Raw genomic sequence first — 25,050 nt, forward strand, 5'->3', positions numbered from 1 at the left:
TTAATGGAGGTTAATTTCATTTTTGGATTAGGTACACGCACGCACACACACACTCTCTGTCTTAGTTTCTTTATCATTTGTTCCAGCAGTGGTGGCCAAAATGTAGTCAGATTCGACCTTTTCTCATCGTTAGACTCCAATCAGCAGCTAATTAACATTCATTTCTATTACGGGTAAATAAAGGATACGGGTTATTATTGGATTCATCATATTTAATGGAACTGGCAACAAGGAACGCAATTCGCAGAATATAGCAGGACAATTACCACATAGCAGCAGGACAACTACGACACAGCGTTTTTTTGAACGTAAACAATGCAGGCCAAAAACGTAAGCGGAGGGCATGGCGGCAGGGCAATAAACACAATGTGGAATGTAGCATAGCTTAGCGTTAATAATATAATACAGTTTTATTCCCTACTGTTTGATGTTTGTAACAACAATAAAATATATTTAACACTTGGCCTAAGTAATTATTTCAATTAAGGGAACCCCCCCCCATTCTCGATTTTTTATTTTTAAGATTTTAAATGGGCTGGTAAATGAATACCAATGCTTGTTAAGGTTTGTAACTTTGCACATATATATTTGAAGATTTAAAAAGGAAGAAAAATAATTTACAAAAAAAATTTGTTGTTGTTTTGTTGTTGTTTTTTGTGATCAAAGAAAAGTCCTTATTTTTGATGGCGGGCATGATGACTCCTTACTGGAACATCGGAATCCGAAAATTCCAACGGTGTTAGAAAGAGTACATGTCTGGCTCTCGTATGAACTAGGATTATTGACCTCGCTCTAAAATTAACAAAATGGCGGACCGATTGGGTTATTAGTTTTTGAGTTATCGTGCCCGCCATTCGCAAAAAAATGTTTAGAGAAAAACGCGTTTAAAGTTTGAGAAGCCCTTCAGCCGTCACTTGATGCAGATACAATAAATCGGCTATATCTTCAAGAGTTCTTGAGATTTTCACTTGAAATTTTGTAGAGACATTCTTTAATCAGTGTAGATTCGAATTATATCAACAAAAATTTTGACCCCGAGAATGGGGGGGGTCCCCTTAAGTAATTTAATGTATATTTTGTGTTTATAGTATACACAGCTTCAGAGTAACACTCATCCAAAGGTGAAAATTTTATGCGATCATATTTCAAAAAAAAAAAAAAAAAAACGGCCAAATTTTTAGATCTGTCAATGGAATTATATGGGTACCCGCGATCAGTACGGTTTCGGATGAATAAAACGGGTTTCGGCTGAAATAAAATATTCTTCGTGAAAATCCATCTACTACAACGGAGAGAACTGGCCTTCCAAAAACACTAAATTTAGCAAAAAAAAAAAAATGTTTTTGAAAACATCGCGGATTTAGTTGCATTTTCTGTGGATCATTTTCGTTTGGATCCCAATACGAATTTTGAACTTTTGCAAAAACAGAACTTAAAAATTTTTAGCCGAAAGAGAGATGTACTCAATTTAACACAAAACCAGTCAGGAAAGTCGGATGGGGCCCACTATATGATACCCTTCACCACTTTGGATATATTCATCAGATGCATCCTAACAGACCTCGTGAAGAATCATTAACAGAAAATTGGATGAATTAAAATGTGCCTTCTTTATCTAAAGGTGAATCGACTTAGACCAATCCATAAACATGCCATTCTGCAACGTAAACAGCATTTTTCATTTGGACAGATAAAGAGCCGTTTGTTTAGAATGGTACAACATAATAAAGCAAATCTCAATCGGACCCCCCTTGATTATTTGGAGCCCTATTAACATGATGTCGGTCGAAACCATACATATATGTGCTATGCTCAATTTTGTGCGCTGTGCAAAATTTCGTGCCAATTTTATAAAAATAATGCTGCACCATTTCATTAAAATCGGACGAAAATTTATTTGAAAGCAATATCCAAATCATAAACGTTTTCAATGAAACTTGCCACATATGAGGTTATGCTGATATCAGTACGTTTTGTGACTATGGCCATATTTTGGTGATATTTGGGTGCTATATATAAATCTGAACCAATTCTAACAAAACTGGACACACCTTATGTTATAGTAATTTTAGTACATTGTACAAAATTGTGTGCCAATCGGCCAAACATTTGGTCTTTAGTGCACAATTTACCAATTTTACATTAAATAGCCGAAAATATATGTGGGAGCTATATCTAAATCTGAAACGACTTTCACGAAACTTAGCACACATTATTTTGGGCTTAGTTCAGTACGTTATGCCAAAATTCGTGTATATCGAAGGATATAAAGGGGCTTTGGTGCACTATTTACATTAAATCGGCCGAAAATATATATGGGAGCTATATTTAAACCTGAACCGATTTTCACGAAACTTAGCAAACATTATTCTGGGCCTAATTCAGTACGGTATGCCTAATTTCGTGCATATCGTATAGGGATTTTGGTACACCGTTTACAAAAAATCAGACGAAAATATATAGGGGAGCTATATCTAAATCTGAAACGATTTCCTCCAATTTCAATTGGGTTCGTCCTTGGGCCAAATAGACGGACAGACGGACATGCATAAATCGACTCAGAATGTGATTCTATGCATATTCTCAACAGGAACCATGGGTCAATCTCGATTCCTTTTTCATGTTACAAACATATGCACAAAATCATAATACCCTGTACCACAGCACCGTGAAGGGTATAAAAACTTAAAAGGTGAGACTTTAAACCAATTTTTTTACAAAATCGATTTGATGGCCTTGCAGTAAATGAACGATATGGTATTTTGGCACGTTTTGGCTATAAAACTGTTTTGAATTCTCATAGGTAGCAAATCTTCTTTTCAAAAATTATCCATGTTCCGTCTTTTTTTGTAGCCCCCATAAAGCGTTAGCCGTCATTTATTCGGTGTTTTGCGGAGTTTAGACAGTTTTTATTTGGTTCTAATAGGGTATCAAACCTTCCTACAATCAGAATGCCATATATAAAGGTCCTTACATGTTCAACTTATGTTGGAAACAATTTCAAAGCAGGATCGTTTGTTTAATTCATGGTGGAAGAAACGAATAATCCACGATATATATTATTATATATAGATGTGAATACCACCAAACTCTTTAGCGAAACACGCCAAGAAATGAGAAAATGGGCGGAGTAGACCCAAAAAAAAACCTTTGGGAAAATGAGGGGACAGGAAAACTAACCAAAATCTTATGGGGTGATACTATGCAAATCCTAACGCTAAACAAAAAAGAAATAAGCCGACTGGCGGGTATTCTAACGGGACACCTTAGCCTGAAGGCACATCTACATAAGATTGGATGCGAATGTAGCAACATGTGCAGAACGTGTGGGGAAGACAGTGAAACGCTGGAACATTCCCTGTGCCATTGCCCAGCATTTACAAGCCTTCAGAAACAATTCTTGGGAAATGACACTCTTCACGGACTAACTGATCTGAGGGGGTGTGAATGGAGAAGACTGAAGGAGTTCACAAAATATACGGAACTCCTAGATTCATAGGGGAATCAAACCCAAACGTTTTTTTTATCTAAGCTTTCCAACTTTCTCCGCACTTCTAGAGCGCACAACAAGCCTCATTTGGCTTATGTGTATGTCCATCTTGCATTGGACATGTGGTGGTATCATCCACCACTCTTTTAAACCTAACCTATTATTTTTAAATTTCCTCGCGTCCTACAGATGACTTTCAGTTGAATTATTAGACGAATTTAAATATCAATCTGGTCCCCATAATAAGTTTCGTAAAAATGCCCTCTATCGTGGATTGAGGTTTAAAAATACCTAATATCGATCGGGACCCTAATATTGGGACCAAAAACGAAGCTTCATTGTAATTGGTCTGCCAGCATATTAAAAAAACACAAATATCAATAATCAACAAATAAAAACATCGACCTATATTAAAATAGTACAGCATAGACATTTTTCACCCTCCAAGAACCCAGAATGCCAAACAACAGACTTATGATACTTATAAAACTACTATGGTATTCATATAAAACTACGGAAATCTGTTTATCCGAATATTGAATGATGTGTGCTAATTTTTATTTTAATAGGTTCAGATTTAGATATAGCTTCTACATATCGCTCATTTGCTGCAAGACAGGCATAACTCAAAAATCGTTTTTGAAGAAAATACGTTTTAAGTTTTCAATTTACTCATACCATATATGGGACAGAGGAACTTCTACAGCTTTTCAATTTGAATGTGTAAGAGATATTCATATGAATTTTTTACACAACATGAGGTCTATTATAGCGAACAATTGGACATCATTAACTCGAAAAGCACTTTTTTGAGTTATGCCTGTCTTGCAGCAAATGCGCGATATCATTTTGTCCGATTTCGTGTACATGGTTCTGTTGTGACCTGTAAATGACTTTTTTATATTTTCGATTGACACGAAAAATCGCATTTCATACTGAATGATATGTCAAGTTTGTTCAAATTTATATATATCTAACATATTTCTAACGAGTATAATATTTTTAACAATACCTTCTAGTTAATATTGTAGCAACTTGTTTTGGCAAAACATTTAAAATTAAAGCATTTGCAGCGAAAACATATTCCAAACGTGGAGAATATGTCTGTATTGTAAATGTCTTCTGTTCGAAGTCAATCTGTCCAATGAATATATATTTACAAATGTATAGAGGTCGGCATATCAACTTAAAAAAATTCGCATTAGATTGAAATTTCAATGATATGGTGAATGAAATATTTTTGAAGTGAATGTGTTTGTCTTAATGTGAAATGAATGTGTCTGAATAGGTTTTAGTAAAAAAGAAAACAATAAAATTTTTCAAATTCGTCTTACCTTAACATCACGTGGGAAATATTGTTTGCCATTGTGCATCCAATATATTTCTGGACGCGGTATACCACCAATTAAAGCTTCCAATTTTACCTTTTGGCCAACACGAGCCATTGCATTGTTCAGGGGAATTTTAAAGTGGGGAACTTCAGTGGGTTCAAGAGCTAAAAAAAAACAAAAATAAATTTTCAATAACTTTTCAATAAAAACTAAAAATAGCAATATGTCAACTTACGTTCCACAATCAAGCTGGCCGAACAGTGTTCAATTCCAGCGGGATTTGAAGCACTGCATGTGTAAACAGCATCATCCTCCAAGAAGACTTCTTCGAAGCGCAACTTCGCCTCACCATTATTATAACTAATCACATAATCGGGACAGTCATCAATGCATTTATCATTTTTATACCACTGTACGGTCGGCAATGGGTTGCCGGTGACCACACAAGAAAATTCGAATGAGGAACCTTCCTTGGCACTAGCACTGGCCAAATAACGTACAATACGTGGTGGAATCATTTGTACCTCGGCGGCATTTTCACGTACCGATAGAGTGGCACTGGTCGTGGCATTTCCGACTAAATTCGAAGCACGGCATGTAAATCTGGCCGAATCAGCAGCAAATGTTTCTTCTATAACGAGGCGACACATGCCCTTGTCATAGGAGGTTTTATAGTCGGGATTGTTTTGTATTAGAATGCCATCTTTGTACCATTCAATTGATGGTTCCGGACTGCCCGTCACCTCACATTCAAAAGTGAATTTATCATTTTCCCTGGTTACCGCATCTTTGAGAGGTTTCACAAAGACCGGTGAGGAATATTTGATTTCGGTAAAGATGTGATTGATTTCAATATCCTTGCGTATATTTTCGGTGACAATACGCTGGTGATCGATTTGCTCGTGCATGCTTTGTAAACGTTTGATAGATTCTTCGCGTTGTACTTGCTCTTTGAGGGCCAACATGCGAGCTTCTTCTTCACGCTTTGTTTGTTCACGTAATGCCTGAATGCGTGCTTCTTCTTCGCGTACAGCTTGTTCACGCAAGGTTTGTAAGCGAATTTCTTCTTCGTGAATTTTCCTAAGGCGTGTTTCTTCTTCCTCGCGAGCCTTTTGTTCGCGTATAGCCTGTTCCCGCAAAGTTTGCTCACGAACCGCTTGAAGACGTGCTTCCTCATCACGCAAAGCTCTCAAACGGGCTTGTTCCTCTTCACGAGCCTGTTGTTCTCGTGCCGCTTGTTCACGCGCCGCTTGTTCGCGTATCTGCAACAAGCGTTGTTCTTCTTCGCGTACAGCCTTTTCACGGGCTGCCAGCTCCAATGCCAAACGCTCACGTTCGAATTTTTCACGTGCTGCTTGCTCTTTGAGTGCCAACAGACGTGCCTCTTGTTCGCGGGCGGCCTTCTCGCGAGCCTCAGCTTCACGCATAGCCTTTTCACGTTCGGCTTGTTCGCGTGCCTCTCGTTCGCGTAATTCTCGGGCACGTTCCTCTCCCTTCAAACGTTCCGATACAATCGTAATATCCGATTTAAGTTTCATAAATGATTGGAAGATGGCCATCACGTCATTGTACAGCTGGGAAACCTTAGACATGTCATGACTACACTTGGCAGCACTTTCTAATTTTTCACGTAACGGCGCCTCACGTTCATTGACATATTTGTCAATGTCATTGACGAGATTGGAGGCTTCTACAGGGTCGCGAAGGTAGGTGATTTTGTTCGAGACACTATTGTAGAAATAATTAATTTCACGATATTCGCAATCGATCTGGAAAGGATAAATAAATCGATTAGAAATAAAGAGGGACAAAATTATAGTTCTACATCATCCTAGAGATGTCACATTTTCTATAAAATTTCGTTATATGGAAAATTGCCTATTGTTCTTCTATAGAAGCTTGATATTCAAAGGGATTTCATTACTACAGATAGTAGACTTATATAAATAAAAGACGGACTTTTATCGGTCTTATATAGAGGACAAGCCTTGCAGGTGAGATCTTACATTGACCTTTTAAATAAAATTTATATGGTTTTTTGTTTATATAGATATAAGGTCATTAATTTTTCTACTTTAGTCAGAATGTCATCTACTTTTATTTAATAATTAAAATGCGCCTCACGTTCATTGACATATTTGTCAATGTCCTCTATGAGTTACAGGGTAGCGAAGATAGGTGATTTTTATAGGTCTTCTAGAAATAATTAATTTCACGATATTCGCAATCTTCTGGAAAGGATAAATAAATCTTAGAAATAGGTCTTCTATATATCTACATATATTCTGCAGATGTCACATTTTCTATAAAATTTCGATATAAAACCCTTCTATAGAAGCTTGATGTTCAAAGGGATTAGATAGTAGACTTATATAAATAAAAGACGGACTTTTATCGGTCTTATATAGAGGACAAGCCTTGCAGGTGAGATCTTACATTGTTCTTTTAAATACATTTTATACGTTTTTTTATATAGATATAAGGGGTTCTATTGGTCTACTTTAGTCAGAAGGTCTTCTACTGTTATTTAATAAATAAAATGACTGATATAAGTCCTCTATAAGTCAAATGACTTTTATAGGTCTTCTAAAGATAAATTGCCGTCTTTGTATCTTCTACAGATCTATAGATCTTCTGTAGGTCTTCTATATATCAAATATATTATGTAACTTTTATACACTAAAGTCATTCTCTAATAAAAGTCTTCCTATAAGTATTTTTATTGATAAATAGAAAACCACGATATTCTATAAATATATATGGACTAAAGTCATTCTGTAAGGCTTATAAGTCCAAATTGATAAAAAGAACGATGGTTTCTATAAATACAAGACCATCTGTAGGCTTATTCAATAAAAGGGGGGAGAGACAACTTACCTTTTCAACCACTTCAAAGAATTCCGTTGCCTGATTCAATGAATTCCTCTTGATTTTAACTTGATCTCTGAATTGTTGCCATTTTTCATTAAGTTTGCGCAATTCCTCGCGGAAATAGGCTTCACTTTCGGGATTTGAAACGAGCAATTGTTCCGTTGTGGTTTCAGTGAATTTTTCAATACGTTTTTCCAATAACTAAAAATAGAAATGACAAAAACACAAAAAGAAAAGAAAAACATTAATATTGCAACAACAATCTGACACTCAAAACACACTTGAGGAAATATTTCATAATAACATTAACAACTACAAATAATCCAACAAATATCCATCCATACTGCAGCAAGTCATTCTATATTTGGCAGCTATACAGCAACTGTCCCGCAAACACAAACAAAAAAAACGGCTGTCTGATGTTCCCCTTTTCTTTTAGTCTAAAGGAAGCTTTTCTATTGGGAATACCAGGAACTAGCTGGTGAAAATGGCACAACAATAAACAAATATAAAAAATACTCAGTGCAAACCACCACAACAACAATTCATGATTTAATAGCAAATGTTGCAGCTCTTATTTCATATTTAAAACAGCTGTTGTTGTCGTGTCGTTTCTCCCAGTAAACGGATGGTGGCCCAAGCGGATGTTTATGGTTTTTTATTTTATAAATGGAATATTAAATGAATCTGTTTATATACCATATAACACACACCGTACTATTTGTAGACAACATGCTAAAGGAAACCATATAGAGCAGTAGCTAATTTTTAATGTGTTCTTAGTTATTCTACTTGATCTACGTCTATATACCCTACCTAGTTTGTCTGAATCCGAAAAATAATTATTTCATTCATTTAATTTTAATTTTTAATGTGTTCTTAGTATTTCTACTTGATCTACGTCTATATACCCTACCTAGGGCCTAGTTTGTCTGAATCCGGAAAATAATTATTTCATTCACTTAAAATTCAAATTCAATTCACAAAAAAATCTCAAAATCAGCAGTATTCATATATCACAATTTTCTAAAACGGGAATTTTATTTGAAATATCAACTCATTGAAATATTAGACAGGTTGGTATCACTTTTAGTTTATGCCCGCTACTTCGTTGGCGATTTAGTCTCACCCTATTACTATACTGTTTTTTTTACAGAAAATATGTCAGAACAGGAAATCAAACTACACACCAACATCGACCATCGGTAAAATTGTACTACCATTATATACCTCTGTTTTCTTATAGTACGTGTTTCCAAAACTACCCCCATAGCTCAACACAACACACCAATTCTGACCGCAACAGAAATCTAGTTCTATATTAAATTTGGTAGAATTTATTACCTTTTGTGTTCTTGCAGTACTAATTTCAAAATTCATGATGAGAGCTCTATAGGTTCTCCTAAATCTACATTTTATCGAATTTAGTACCATTTAGTACACACTACCTACATAAACAATCCAACATAAACTATAATTCCCAATTTAAGGATTCCAGCCCGATCGGTTCACCCAAATCCCAATGGAACCAAATTTTGTACCATGTAGTACGCATAAGTACGAATTTCCAAAACTTCTGGCATATCCAAATCCCAATTTCAGGATTTCAACTCTCTTGCTTTACCTAAATCCATATTGTACCAAATTTAGTACCCGTAATTATGTATTTCCAAAACTACATCCACACCCCAATCCTCAAACAGTATTCCTTATTCCAATTTTCAAAATGCCAGCTCTATCGGAGCTAATTTGTACCAAATTTAGTACACTTTAGTACGAATTTCCAAAACTTTCTAAATACAACAATCCTACACCTCACAAGTAATGCTAATTTAAGGAATTCAGCTCTATCGGATCTCCTAAATCCTAAATCTCCAAAGTGTATAAATTTACACTGTAACTAAGTACATCACAAAATGGCATAGATATCTTATTTTTCAATTTCAGTATCGCAGTCCTATCGGTTCACCTAAATCCAATTTGTACAAAATGTACGAATTTCCAAAACAGCCTACATACACCAATCCTACACCCCAAGAGTAACCTTAATTCAAAATTTCATTAATTCAGCTCTGTCGGATCTCCTAAATCTAAAATTTTAGTACTATTTAGTACACATAGGTACACATTTCTATTACTATCTGCATCAACAATCCAATAGTAATATTATTTTCCAATTTTAGAATTCCAGGCCTATCAGTTCATACAAAATTTAGTACATTTTAATAGAAATTTCCAAAATTTTTAACATACTTTAATCCAATTCCAAATTTCAGAATTCTAGCTCTATAGGTTCACCCAAATTTCAAATTGTATCAAATTTAGTACCATGTGTACTAATATATATATATATAATAACGAATTTCCAAAACTTCATTCGTAACCCAATCCTACACTCCTATCTTAATTCCCTATTACAGGATTACAGCCGCATAGGTTCACCGAAGTAAATATTGTACCAAATATAGTACCATCTAGTACTTTTCGTACACATAAGTACAAATTTCCAAAACTACCTAAATATCCCAATTCGACACTCCGACAGAAATGAAATTCAAATTTCAGGATTCCAGTTCCATCCTCTCCATATACAGATTGTACGAAATTTAGTATTGTTTAGTACTTTTCATATACATGAGAACCAACTTTCAAAACCAACTACTTATATCGACCCTACTTGTCTCTAACCTTGAATCGCATTCCAAATTGCAAGTTCTTAGCTCTATCCGTTCACTTGTTTCGAAATTTTACCAAATTTAATACATTTTGGCACTTTCGGGTGCTTATAGTTCGAATCTCACAAAACACTTTGGTGAATTTATCCTACATTCCATCAGTGATCATGTAGCTCTACCGGTTCGTCAAATACAAATGATACCATATTGAGTACTTTTCGCGCCGTCTAGTACGAATTTTCGAAACCCCAGTCTTATCTGACGTCTTCGGATTCCAGCTTCAGCCGTTCAAGATTCTAGCTTCAGCGGTTTCGTCAGTCACTACCCTGTTATTAATGTAGATACCATTGACTTTTTTTGAAACAGCTCATGTACATCGGATGTAAAATTTGAGACTCATTGGTTCGTAACTGCTGTTAAATCATGACGTAGAAAACAAGGCATGCGCTTAAAAGGGTTCGTAATTAAGCAAATTAAAATAACTATGCCATGTTAGGATCGACCTTTATTTGTTTAAAATTTTACATCAACAGACGGACGGAACTTACGGTCATGCTTCCACAGAATGTGATTTCATCCATATTCTCAAAAGTATCTATGGGTCTATTTCGATTCCATTTCTTTGTTACAAAAATAATTAAAGGAATATATAAACATATAATCCTTTACTTATTTTAGTTTGTAAAGATATATTTTCACAATTGACTCTGTCACAATTGTGTCCCAAAGAATCTACACTCCATCATTATCTTAAAGTGCAAAAAATTAAAGCATACTTTTAGGCAGCTTGGGTATTTGATGTACATTCGAAACTGTGTACCACAAAATATGACGAACAGAAAAACATTATAATAAATCCAATGACAAAAATGACATTTGTTTATATTAACAAATATGTTTATAAAATATAAATTTATTAATTCCGATGGTTTAATGAAAATGTCCATTGTTTATGCAATTCTTTTAAATGACTTTGACTACAAGAAAATGTGAAGATTTTTAACAAATATTTTTGAAAACGCGATCATATGTATGACGTCATGTATAAATACAATAATGAAAGGACTGAAAACATATTGAAATGTGACATAGAAATTGGGTTGAATATTCGAACGTCAATACATGAGAATTAATTTTTTTTTCAACTAAAATATAAAAGCAATTAGCCATTGTCAAAATATAGGTAACAGATAGTTTGTCACAGTTTTAAACGTAAAACAAGAAAAACAACTACAAAAACTACAGGCTAACAAAATAATACCTCCATTGTGTGTAAATAACAGCCCCAACGCAGTTCATGTCTGGTGGGCTTTAAAAATGTTGGCATTAAATTCTAGAGATTGAGGGGGGTTAAAAATCATTTGTTTTAAATGGTAATTGAGATATATTTGCGAGATAATTCATTTTAAATTAAAAATATAAAAATTTGCTGTGTTGTTATGTATGAGTGTGTGCTCATTGATTTTGGATAATCTGAGTGAAACTAGCCCTTAATAGCCTGGTGGTCCCTTCAGGAACCTCAACTTTAGAGACTTGTTTTTCAAAAATGTTACTTTTTTGCGCAATGTTTATTCAGCAAATATTCTCTTTATAATGTATGCCATCTAGCGAAAAAGAAAATCATATGCTTTTCGGTGCTGAACAGCTGATTTTTGACGTTTATCAGAAAAACACACAAAAGCTTCAAAGTGAACAAATCGTGCTTTTTCAAATTGATTGAAATCAAAACTTTTGATCCAAAAGAACCAAATAAAATTAATTTTTATTATTTGTGCACTATATTCAAACCATGTAAATATCTTTTTAACAATATAAATTTTTTTTATTTGTGTTTTTCATGTAAAAGTCCTTTGGTCCTTCAAAGAACCAGTAGGCACTCATTAGAGAAGTGAAATTCGTTAGTGCTTTAGCGTCTTTTTCTTATTTTAGTGTTAATTTTTAATTTTTCATAGAAAAATGCCACGTAAATACAAAGATTTTACCACGGCTGAAGAGTTTGAAGCATTCGTCAATGATTTTGAATGGTCAGAAAGTGAAATTGGCGATATATCAGATTATGACGACGACAGTCTAGACGATCCCGATTTCAATATAGTGACAAATAATGATGCGAATATCACTGATCAGTTGGAAGATGATGTGTTCGAAAATGGGAACGAATTAGATGCTGAACAAGTTGTGAGGTGGAACCAACTGCTGTTGAGAGTGTTCAAAATGAAGATATAGTTGTTACTGGAGATAGCACACGCTGGCATCAAATTGCAACATTTTACAAAGATATCACAATTGACAAGGACTCTTCCGAGTTTAAAAAATGTATCTGGAAGAAAAACCATATGCAGAATCATGCTAGTTGGGTTCAGTTTGGCAGCGATTCTGAATTGACAACAGAAATAATGGTACTAGATACACCTTTCAAATTTTTTTCTTACTTTGTAAATGACGATATAATTTCTAATATTGTTGGCCAAAGCAATTTGTACGCAATTCAAAAGGATTCATTGAAACCTCTAAATACAACGCCAGACGAAATAAAACGCTTTTTTGGCATTACATATTTTATGTCCGTCTTCAAGTACCCAAGTATCAGGACATATTGGGGTGAATTTGGCATACCGGCTATTATGAATACCATGACGAGAAATCGATATGACAAGGTACGCCAGTTTTTGCATCTAAATGACAACAGTAAGATGCCACGTGCGTCAGCTCAAGAACCAGCTCCTTCACGTCGACGAGGATTGCGTCCACAAAACACTGATTCCTCAAACATTGATCGTTTATATAAAATTCGTCCGCTTATTGATGCTTTAAATAGAAACTTTGACTCTGTTCCAAAAAGAAGTCGTTTGTCGAAAGGACGTCCAAGAAGCACTGGAGAATGTGAGACCCCTGAAAATGTGCCAAAACGAGTTCGGGTAGTAATGCCGCCTAGTGACGTGCGGTTTGATAATGTTGGGCACTTCCCGAAATACCTAACAACAGGCAAACCTCGCTGTAAAATGCCCAATTGCACATCTAGAACAACAGTGTATTGCATTAAATGTGAGGTAGAATTATGTTTCCAATCAACAAAAAACTGCTTTCTAGAATATCATACAAAACATTGAATAAATGAACTGAAATATATATAATTTAAATGAAAATAAAAAAAATCATATATAGACCATATGCATTTTACTTGTCAAAGGAGTGCCTGGTGGTTCTTCAAAGAACCAACACACAAAACCTCCCCTAAAATGTCCAAAACTCAAAATTGTGAAAAGTCGTAGAACAAACATTGTTAAGGGTCCTAAAATACATCATATAAAATTTTTTCATTGAAAAAGAAAAAGTCAGGCTATTGAGGGCTAGTGTTGCTTTTTATGTCATTGAAAATGTAATATAAAATAAATGTTGTTTCAAAATCTCACTCACCTCGATGGTACGTTCAAAATACTCAAACGCCAATGATGTGGTTTTAGCTGCCGCCAAACTATCAACATTCTGACCATTTATCTCTTGCAATTGCCGCGAAACACTATCCAAACTGCGATTAATATCCAACAAATCAGTTTTGAATTTCTCCAGCCTTTCCAAACGTTCCAACGATGACATTCTCTCACCATTACAAGTCTCAAAATACATACGCAAATTTTCCATCAATTTCAAAATACGATCTGTGTCCACCTCCTTAGCACCGGGTGGTTCCAGTGCACGTACACGATCAATTAATATCTCCGATTGTGTTATTAATGAACGGAATGAATCCATTGTCAGATCACGGAATTTCTCATGTTCGGCAATGCAACGTTCAATGGCATCGTTCGTATTTTGTTGTGTTTGTTTTTGTTTCACAAAGAAATCGGTAATTTCCTGATGTATTCGCTGAACACTTTCCAGAAATTGTAAACTACTTTCGACCAGGGTTTTATAATCGTATCGTATACCATCCAATTTGGATTTTAATGTTCGTAAATTACTAATGACTTGTTCGATTTTTTGCATTGCTTCGGGATCTTTCGTTTGAATGTTGATAGTTGTGTGAACTCGCTCTTGAATTTCATTTTGAGCTTGATCGATATCTTGCAGGACGATTTTCAATTTTTCGCTGGTTATTGTGTGCAGTTGTTTGGCATCCACCGAAGGTGATGTGAAAATTGGATAGAGCTGAGTATCAACATTGGTGGTTTTGGCAGCGGTCTGTTAAATAAAAATAAAAAAATATAATTAGGAAATTGTGTAGAATATAAAAATTAAAATAATAACTATAGAATGTACCCCATAAGCATATGGCTAGTATAGGGTGATCCATCTGTAGGCGACCAATAAATATAGATCAGTATGAGATTTTTTTGTTATTAACTCTGTACTGTCCTCTAAGCATATATTGTTTTCTATGCATGAAAGATCGGTAGAAAATCTTCTTAAGGGGACCCCCCATTCTCGGGGTCATTTTTTTTTTTTGATTTAACTTGAATCTACTCTAATAATGTCCCTACAAAATTTCACGTGAAAATCTCAAGAACTCTTGAAGAAATAGCCGATTTATTGTGTCAGCATCAAGTGACGGCTAAAGGGCTTCTCAGCCTCAATGGCGGGCGCTATAACTTAAAAACGAATGACCAAATTCATTCCAAATTTTTACACGTTTCTCTGTGAGTGTATAGCTATCGTATGAACTAGGATAAAGCCAATCGGTGAAGATCTTCCTTATTTTTTAACTAGGTTTTTGGTAAAAAATCTGAGATTTTCCAAAAATATTTTTTTCAAAGGTCCGCCATTTTGTTAATTTTAGAGCGAAGTCAATAATCATAGTTCATACAAGAGACAAACATGTGCTCTTTCTAACACCGTTGGAATTTTCCGATTCCGATGTGGGGAGTTATCATGTCCGCCATCAAAAAGGACTTTCTTTAGTTACAAAAAAAAAACAACAACAAAACAATAACAAAAATTGTTTGTAAATTATTTTTCTTCTCTTTTAAATCTTTAAATATATATGTGCAAAGTTACAAACCTTAACAAGCATTGGTATTGATTCACCAGCCCATTGAAAATCTTTAAAAATTGAAATCGTTAAAGGGGGGAGAATATCCCAACAAAAAACTAAGGGAACTGATGAGGATCAGTGGCGAGATCCGAAACTATAGTCTTCCTTGCCTTATCCCTCGGCGGACAATGCCATACATTCCCCACTAATAAATATTTGTTTTTTTTATAAAAACAACAAACTGGGATTCAGCCTGACTATGTTAAAAAAAAACAAAAGTTTTAAATAATCTATAGACCCATAAGCGATATTTTTAAGAAGTTATTTATTACAATTGGTTTCTACCTTTTTTAACAATTTTAGATTTTTCAAAAAACATGTTTTTTAACATACAGACCTATTTTCACAAATCCAGGCTAATTTTCAGGGTATCTTTTTCAAAATTCGTGCTAAACATAAGCTATTTATCAGGGTATAATATTTAAGACCAAGACTAAATTAATAGAGTACATGTATATATATTTTGTACAAATCAGGATAATTTTTCAGGATATATCTTTCGCAATTTTTACAGGGTATATTTTTTAAAAAATATTGGTCCTTGAGGAAAAATATTCTTTAAAAATCCAGTCCTATTGGTCCCTGAGCAAAAATATTCTTTAAAAATGCAAGCCTATTGTCAGGCCTTTATAAAAATCCACGTCTATTATTCCTTAAAAAAATATTTTTTTTAAACAAAATATTATTTTGAATATCCACGCCAATTAGTCTTTGAAGAAATAATATTTAAACATCCACACCAAATTATCTTTAAAAAATATTTTTTAAACATCCGCTCCTATTGCATCTTGAAAACAAAATATTCTTTAAAACTGCACGGATATGGGTCGTTGAAAAATAACTTGTTTTAAAATGTCCGCTTATTGGTCCTTGAAAACAAATATTGGTACTATTGGTTCATAATTTTGTTTTTCTAAAATCCACGCCTATTTCTCCTTGAAAATAACTCAAGGTACAGGTATCGATGTTGCAGCTGGGCGTAGCCATGGTGCAAAATCCATAATTGGATTTCCACGACTTCAACGTAGTATTCCTTATTAACCGTACGACTTTGGGGTAAGAATTTATGATGCATTGCATTCGAAAAAAAAAAACAGTACACATAATCTTCCTATTTGACCCAAAATTACGTTTACGGTCTTGGCTCTTCAGTACGTTTCCATTGGGATGTGTGTTTCAATGTCATAGCCATACACCCTTAATTATTCAACAGCTCCTGAGTGATGTTCATGCGAAGTTGGTTTCGCTTAATATGTATGCAAAAAATCGAAGAGTACATGGAAACACGTCTAATCTCTTCACTTCTATATTTCTCCTGTAACTCGAAGACGTGTGTATATCCATTAAAGATATATAACAAGTCCAAAGAAAGAACATAGACGTCATTTTGCCAATAAGAAACATAGAGATCGTCTCAATTTTTGATTTTGGAAAGATTTTGTAAGAAATTGATTTTTTAGCTTCCAAAACATTTTTTTTAATTTTCCAGAAAAAGCTATTCAAATTTTTGTATTTTTTTGTTTAGATATGTCATTCTATTAACTTCCGGATGTCTTTATTAGCACACAATACACATGCACTTTGAATATAACACAAAATCCATTTTAATTGTTTTTTGGTTTTAATTATTCTTTCCCCGTCATTTCACATTTGATCGATAATTAGTTTCGAAACGATTTACATTTTGACAACACACTTAATAATGTTCCGGGTTACAGTAATTCTATGGCAGGCACAACATTTGCCGGTCATTTGTTTTGTTGATGATGTTTTTGTGGTTGCAGTAAAAATTAAACATCCATCATCCAACAAAGGCCCCATGATGATGTCAAGCGGCAAATACATTTTAAAATTTTCACATTAGTCAACATTGGTATTTTCTTTTAATTTACTTAATATAAGGATTATTTATTTTTCTTTTCTTTTCAGTTTAATTTTTTTTTCTACTCACCTCATCATTTTGACTCATGATCGTTTCCAAAATAGTTTCAACTTCACGCTTTTCCGTTATATGGGTTGTCCAATTTTCAAAACTTGTTGTTACATCGATCTGTTGCTTACTGAAACCATTGAGGATATCTTCGACAGCATTTGCTGATGGTTTTGTATCGAGATATGGATCCAAAATCTGTTCCACCAACCAAAACACCAAGGAGTATCCAGATAATTCAGCGAGAGAGAGAATGAAAAAAGAAAAATAAAGAACTTTTTAGGTTTTTTTCGTTTGTTTGTTTGTGAAAATTCGTCAATGCGTTCCGTTCTATGGAGATGTTTATGGGATGCGAGTACGCAGTAAAATAAAGAGGCTGGTAGGCTGGCTGGCTAGCATCATTGCTGCTCGGGATGGCTTGGCAAAGCAGGCGACAGAAATAGATGAAATGGCCCAACAAAAGAATACAGAGCATGAACAGCATAACATTGTTCAAAAAAAGAATGGGAGAATGTTTTCATTTTGTTGTTAGGTTTTTTTGTATTCTTTTCTTTCTATTTTCTTTTTTGGTTTGTTTAGAGCTTTTATTTTTCCAATATTCAAAACAAAAAATAACAACACAAGCCTTTCAATACTGTGCAAAATGTTTAATGGAACAAAAACATGATGCGTCTACTTGACACCCTACACTGTGTGGGTGTTGGCCGTCAAGTTTAAAAGAAAATAAACACACAAAAATCAATAATAGTTTTTATGTTACTAATAAATATTAATTATAAATAATTTAAAATATGGCATTATAAACATAACTAAAAAAATAAGATATGATGGATATTTTGAGTAAATTGCATATTTAAAGTTTTTAAATTATATACAGTCTAGAAACAGGCAGAATTGGTCGCTACATGTTATAATGGAAAAACATTTTTTGGAGCTTTCAAAATCTTCGTTCTGGTTACTGTTCAAAATAATAAGGACGAAGACGATACACAAGAACTCGACATATTTTACAAAAAACCCTTAGTCGATTGGATTTTAAAAATAACTTGCTTTAATGTAAACAAATGTATGCGGCCTATTCCATACGAATTAGAAGTCCATATCAAAAAATTCATCACGACACACATAAAAACTGGACCTATGGAGAGGATGCTGTTAAAGATTCGTTAAGGGCATTCTTCATTTAAAAAAAAATACCGTTCCCCAGATTCATGTTGCACATGTAATCGGAGCAGCAGGATATTTTATTGTGGAAATGGGATCTGGCCAGAAGATAAGCATATATATATTTTTGTGAAGATGACTTTTGTGCAAAAAAAAAAAAAAAAAACAAATGAGAACGTCGATAAGGGAATTTTTTTCTTGCACCATGCCTTGAAAACGCAAAAGAAATACCAATATAACGTACCATGTATATTTTTGGGGGCCAATATTGATCATGTTAGAAAGATTTTAAACCCAAATTTTAAAATTGCCGCCAATTTCTGAAATTTGGGCGGTATTTAGGGGCAAATTTTGAATTCGAAACCAAAATAATAAATTACAACCAGGACGGTTTAAAAATGTGTCTAACATCCCAAAAATTCCGATTATTTGAAGGCTATTCCAATATGTGGACCGATTCATCGTATTTGCAATATCAAACATCCTAGAAGTAAAGTACGCACACTACAAACTACTACAGATGTGTGTGGCCCAGGGTTGTCCTGGTGGGACACGATACCTCTTCTGTTGGCCAATTCTGGCTGTTTCTGGTCAATTGCTATCTTCAAACGGTCTATTTGTTGACAGTAGAGATCTGAATTTAGAGTTTGGCCATATGGAAGCAACTCGTAATAAATAATCCCCTTCCAGTCTCACCAAATGCACAGCAGAACCTTCTTGGTCTTTAGTACTGGTTTGGCAACCGTTTGAGGTGCTTCACCGCTCTTTGACCACGATCGTTTTATACAGGGTTATCGAATGTGATCCATTTCTCATCTTAAGTCAACATTCGTTTATGAAATGGGTCTATCTCATTCCGTTTGGCTAAGGCTTCACAGGTGGAAATTCGATCCATCCTATTGCTCTTTGTTGATTGGTGTGGAACCCAAAAATCGAGCTTCTTTTTTTATACCCTTCCCCACACTGCGGTACAGGGTATTAAGTCTTTGTGAATATGTTTGTAACAGGCAAAAGGAAATGAGATAGACACATGGTTCCTTTTGATAATATTCATAGAATCACTTTCTGAGTCGATTTACGCATGTCCGTCTGTCCGTCCGTCCATGTTTTTTTTTTTTTTTGTGAACAAAGTACAGATCGCATTTATGATCCGATTTGGATGAAATTTGGCATAGGTCACTTATTCGGCCTAAGGACGAACACTATTGAAATTGGGAAAAATCGGTTCAGATTTATATATAGCTCCCATATACATTTTCGTCCGATTTAAGGTAAATGGTGCACCAAAGTCCCCATATATATATATATATCTCGATTTGCACGAAATTTGGCACAGCGTAATGAATTAGGTCTAGAATGATGTGTGTTAAGTTTCCTGAAAATCGGTTCAGATTTAGATATAGCTCCCATATACATTTTCGTCCGATTTATGGTAAATGGTGCGCCAATGTCCCTATATATCTTTCGATTTGCACGATATTTGGCACAGCGTAATGAATTAGGTCTAGAATGATTTGTGTTAAGTTTCGTGAAAATCGGTTCAGATTTAGATATACTCCCATATACATTTTCGTCCGATTTATGGTAAATGGTGCACCAAAGTCTTTAGATATCTTTAAATTTGCACGATATTCGACATAGGGTACTGATTTAGGTCTACAATGATGTGTTAGGTTTCCTGAAGTCGGTTCAGATTTAGATATAGCTTCTATATCCAAATGAAACATTTAGTCGGTTGACATTTTTAGATCCAATTTCATTTACTGGTCCTTTAAAAATAGCTCATCTGTTGAATATACCCAAAGTTGGGAAGGGTATCATATAGTCGGCCCCGTCCGACTTTACTGCTTTCCTTACTGGTTGAATTCAGCTTTGTGTAAAAGTTTTAAAACAGTTTCTTGCTCAATTTTTAGGTCCTGGGCGATGTTACAACTGCTTACATGCCGGTCAACTTCGATCATTTCTCCGATTTTATCGACATTTGCCACGACCGACCTAATAGATTTCTTTTTCCTCAACCTAATATATGGAATGTGTGCTGGGAAAAAGGCCGCGGGCGGCAATTTTTCGAACAAAAATTTTCTTTAACGATGAAGCACATTTTTACTCGGTGGGTATGTAATTAAAAAAAATGTTGTTTGGGATTCCGAGAATCACATTATTAGACTTTTTATATTGTAGGGCGAAAGACCGTGTTAATGAGGATAGATCATCACTTCGTCAACTCGAGGTATTTTTATGAGTCTGGTGCAATTTTCAACAGAAGCGGCTATTGGCATTTCGGATTCTTAGTTCATAATTTTTTTTTCCAAGAGAGTTGTCAAAAAATACCCATGCTTTGGCATAGACTCCATATAAATATCACTCCCAATATTTTTTTATAGTTTTTATTGATTTATTCTTTACCCATATGTCTAAAAGTTGACATTTCTTGACATCAATTTGTGCTTTGTTATTTTTTACTTCGCTCCCTCCTAATCGATATTTTACTGGGTTTTGTTCCATTGAATACCACACCGATATCTTTTAATTTTAAAAATATAACACCATGTATTGAATGTTGGGGATATTGTATACTTAATATATCGATTTTTGGCGTCACCATCAACAGCCCGGCAAAAGTTTCTGTCTGCCTATTTGATTTTTTGTTTATACGAGAGAGTGAGAAATATGTTTTCTTCGTGTTATTCTTCTTTTCATTTTTGGTTTGTTTTTTTGTTTTTCTTTTAGTATTTTCAAAATGTAAACGGATTGTGGAGTTTAAAAATATTTATGGTAACACGCCAAAAACATTATGGCAATGGTTTAGTGCCACAAAAAGGCTGAGGAGCGAGAAAAAACACGAAATCCCAAACCGAAAAGAGTTTAAAGACATGAGGTTATTTTCGGACACAGCATTTGTGGTCGACAAACCAATTGTGGATATCGTTCAGCAGAACTTATCCCCATTTAAGAGGGCCACAATGATAAGTGTGTTATGAATGTTTGTATTTTGTGATTTTCGTTAGCAAAATAACACATTCATCATTTATTTTCATTAATTGCTGTCTGCCCCAATCACTAATGGATTTTTTAGAATAGGCGAAAGAAAATTAGCATTGATTCAGATTAGAAAGAAAAACATATTTTTTGCAAACATTCAAGTGTTTTATCAAATTAAGTTTTGAGTTTTTTAATTAAAATTTCAATACTCGCCAACTATGTCCATGAAAAACTACTATCAGATGTTTCAATAGGGAAACAACAAATTGTTCGATCTTTTTTGAATTTGAACTTTTATTGAAAATTGCAATGCTAATGTTTGTTTTAATCCAATTGAACTTATTATTGGCCTAAGATAATTGTTTTGCTAAAAGTAGATCCATTGCTGATAAGTATGTGTGTGTGTTTTAGTTCTCTTTTGGGGAAGTATTGTAAACTCATATTGCTTATAATTTTATTTTTCCCCAGAAGTATCTTCTGCTGAGTGTTAAAATTCAACATTTCACCACATTACAATGGAGTTTATTGCCTCATGTAATAATTACTGAAATATGAATGCCACATGTGGTGGTGTGATGAAAATTTTAATTTTAAAATTACAAATTATTAAATTATTCTAGGAAATGTTTATAACCAATCCAATTTTTGAATGCAATAATAATAAAAAACTTCGTTAAGCTCAGTCGATCTTTAGTGATTTGAATACCTCCAATACATGAGAGCTACATGGAACTACATCGGAAATTGTTCATGTACTAAAAAAAAAAAATACAAATACTTAATTTGGAAATCCGTAGGAAATAAGAAAGATATTTAAAATTTCTATCTATAATAATAAAAGAGTATAGTGACTGACTTAACGATTCATCAAAGCCCAGACGAAACGGCTGAAGTTGGAATCATGAAATTTTAATTGAGGGTCACTATTGGTCCAAAGGTGTGCGATAAGGTTAGGGTTATAGGAAGTTCGTACTAGAACGGTACGAAAAGTACTAAATGTGGTATAATTTGTATTTTGCAAACCGGTAGATCTAGAACTCTTAAATTACAATAGATATAGCATAGGGATTTTTGGACATTGGAACTATAAGTATACGAAAAGTACTAACATGTACTAAATTTTGTACAATTTAGTAGAATGTGAATGGATTGAACTAAAAACTTGAAATTTGGAATGCGAACTAAGGTTGAGAAGTAGAGTCGATATAAGGAGAAAAGTACTAAACGGTACTAAATTTGAATTTGGAGAAACGGATGAAGCTGGAATCCTTAAATTTGAAATTAACATTGCCATCGGAGTGTAGGGATTTGTACGTGGTCTTGGAATTTTTGCTTACTTATGTGTACGAAAAGTACTAAATCGTACTAAAACAGGTACAATTTTTATTTAGATGAACAGATAGAGCTGGGATCCTGACATTAGGATTTATGATTATTGTGGAGATGTGGGATTTGTGTATGTAGGAAAATTAGGAAATTAGTACTAATGTGTACTATATGGTACCGGATGAACCGATAGAGCTGAAATCGTGACTTTTGGAGTTAGAATCATTGTTGGGGGTAGAATTGAGCAATTTATGAAGTTTTGGAAATTCCTACTAATGTGTACTATATTTGGTGCAATTTAATTTTTGAGTGAATCGATGTAGAAAGTTTTGAAATATTTTACCATTTACTAAATGGTACCAAATGTGAATTTATGTGAATCGATAGAACTGGAATCTTGAAATTGAGCTTAGTATAAAGTTTTGGAAATTCGTGCACTAAAATTTCTACAGTTTAAATTTTGGGTGAATCAAAAGCGTTGGAATCCTGAAATTTGCAGTTAAGATCACTGTTGGGGTGTAGGTTTGGGCTATGTATAACGTTTTGAACATTTGTACTAATGTGTACAAAATGGTAACAAATTTTGATTTGGGTGAACCGATAGGCTGTAATCTTGACATTTAAAGTTAGGATCACTACAGGAATGTTGGAAGTAATGGAAATGTCTACTAATGTGGCAATTTGGTACAATTTGGATTTGGAGAATCCTGATATTGGGTAATAATTCCCATTGGATTGCATGAACGTATGTGTACTAAATGGTACTAAATTTTATATAATTTGGATTTAGATGAACCGATAAAGTTGGAATCCTGAGATTTGGAATTAATATTGTAGTGTATTGGAACAACATACTTATGATTGTTAGAGTAGATAGTTATGAAAATTTATATTGATGTGAACATTTGAAAATTGGATTTTTTTCGAAATAAGTATTACAAGAGTACAAAGGGCTAGGGATAGATTAATGTTGCGGTCAGAATTGGTGTGTAGAGTTGAGATATGGATGTACTTTTGGAAATACGTACTATAAGAGAACATACATTATAATGGTCGGTATTGGTTTTTAAATAATGCCCACATTCACTAACGAAGTAGCGGGCATTTGCTAGTTATAATAATATTCGAATTTGGTATGAATGTCAGTGTTATCTTCGAAGAAATGCATTATTTACCAAGAATGTCAAATTCCAGACACCTCAGTTTGGAAGTGGGAAAGGACTATGTTAAAACATAAACTTACATAGATCATTTTCTGCAATGATATTTTCCACGCTCCATGAACCCGAATGCCAAATTTCTTCCTCATCGATTATAACATGCGACTAAAAACTTCAAAATATCGCAAAACATTAAAATTGTATGCCCATAAATTAATTATTCGTCAGGGACCCAACATGCCAAATTACTTCCAATACTAAAGGCTTGAGCCATTGTTTATTCATAAGGTTCACAGGGAGGCGAATTTGAAGTCTTCATTGATTGTCAAATTTATAGTTTGAAGAATAAATAAATAAAATATATTTTATTCGAACCGAAATATATGTGCACATTACTATCAATACTCCCTGAAAGAGATTTTAATTTTTTATCCTGTTCTGGTTGGTACTTCGCGATTAAAATGTTGACAGCAAGAGAAGACTAAGCCATGAATTCGCCTGCATGTTACCCATTTTTTGACTTTCTCACGGTACTTTCTTCCAGAAATAAAAGGGCTTTCTTGATAATTTCCGGGTATGACCTGTTGCCATAGTTCGCACAGATTATGTTCTTGAGGTTTTATCCAACGGTAACACACTCACCAATTCAGCTGAGCTTTAAATTTGTATTTTTTTACTGTAATAACAATTTCTTGTTCCCTCAGTGACGAACAGTCACTAATGATATAGTTGCATAAAATCAACTTACAATTTGAGAAATCGCGGATTTTTTATTGAATATTTCTACACATTTCTTGTGACAAATTATTTAACAATCACTGGTAATTCGCTTTTTTATCCGTTTTACAAAATTCCATGTTTTGACAGATTCTTGTTTTACAAGATAAATTGATTTTCGATAATGTTTTGGTAATATATTTTCAATATGTCATAGACCGATTTAACCGATTCAATGTAAACGAACCATAATGGTTATCAGATCTCATTCCAAAAATTGTCAAAATGTAGTTTAGTCAATCGATTTTAGTAATATATGTGTGAGATTGAAAATATCATCCCAATTCGCATCTTCAGAATCCCAGAATTGTT

The 25,050-nt window shown here is 34.1% G+C and overlaps 1 protein-coding gene across 1 annotated transcript in view; it reads right to left on the reverse strand.

The window, feature by feature from the left end:
• Positions 1-25,050, reverse strand: part of LOC133332059 (titin) — a 139,275-nt gene that overhangs the window by 50,546 nt on the left and 63,679 nt on the right. Inside the window, exons 5-10 of the mRNA XM_061540440.1 lie at positions 17,351-17,527; positions 13,785-14,549; positions 11,629-11,700; positions 7,699-7,893; positions 5,057-6,590; positions 4,825-4,985 (exon numbers count right to left, since the gene is read on the reverse strand). Coding sequence (XP_061396424.1) covers positions 4,825-4,985; positions 5,057-6,590; positions 7,699-7,893; positions 11,629-11,700; positions 13,785-14,549; positions 17,351-17,527 — 2,904 coding nt within the window. The remainder of the gene's footprint in view (positions 1-4,824; positions 4,986-5,056; positions 6,591-7,698; positions 7,894-11,628; positions 11,701-13,784; positions 14,550-17,350; positions 17,528-25,050) is intronic.

This window comes from Musca vetustissima, unplaced genomic scaffold (genome assembly GCF_032173495.1).
Source record: "Musca vetustissima isolate MV318-11 ecotype Yass unplaced genomic scaffold, APGP_CSIRO_Mvet_v1 utg1998, whole genome shotgun sequence".
Lineage (NCBI taxonomy): Eukaryota > Metazoa > Arthropoda > Insecta > Diptera > Muscidae > Musca > Musca vetustissima.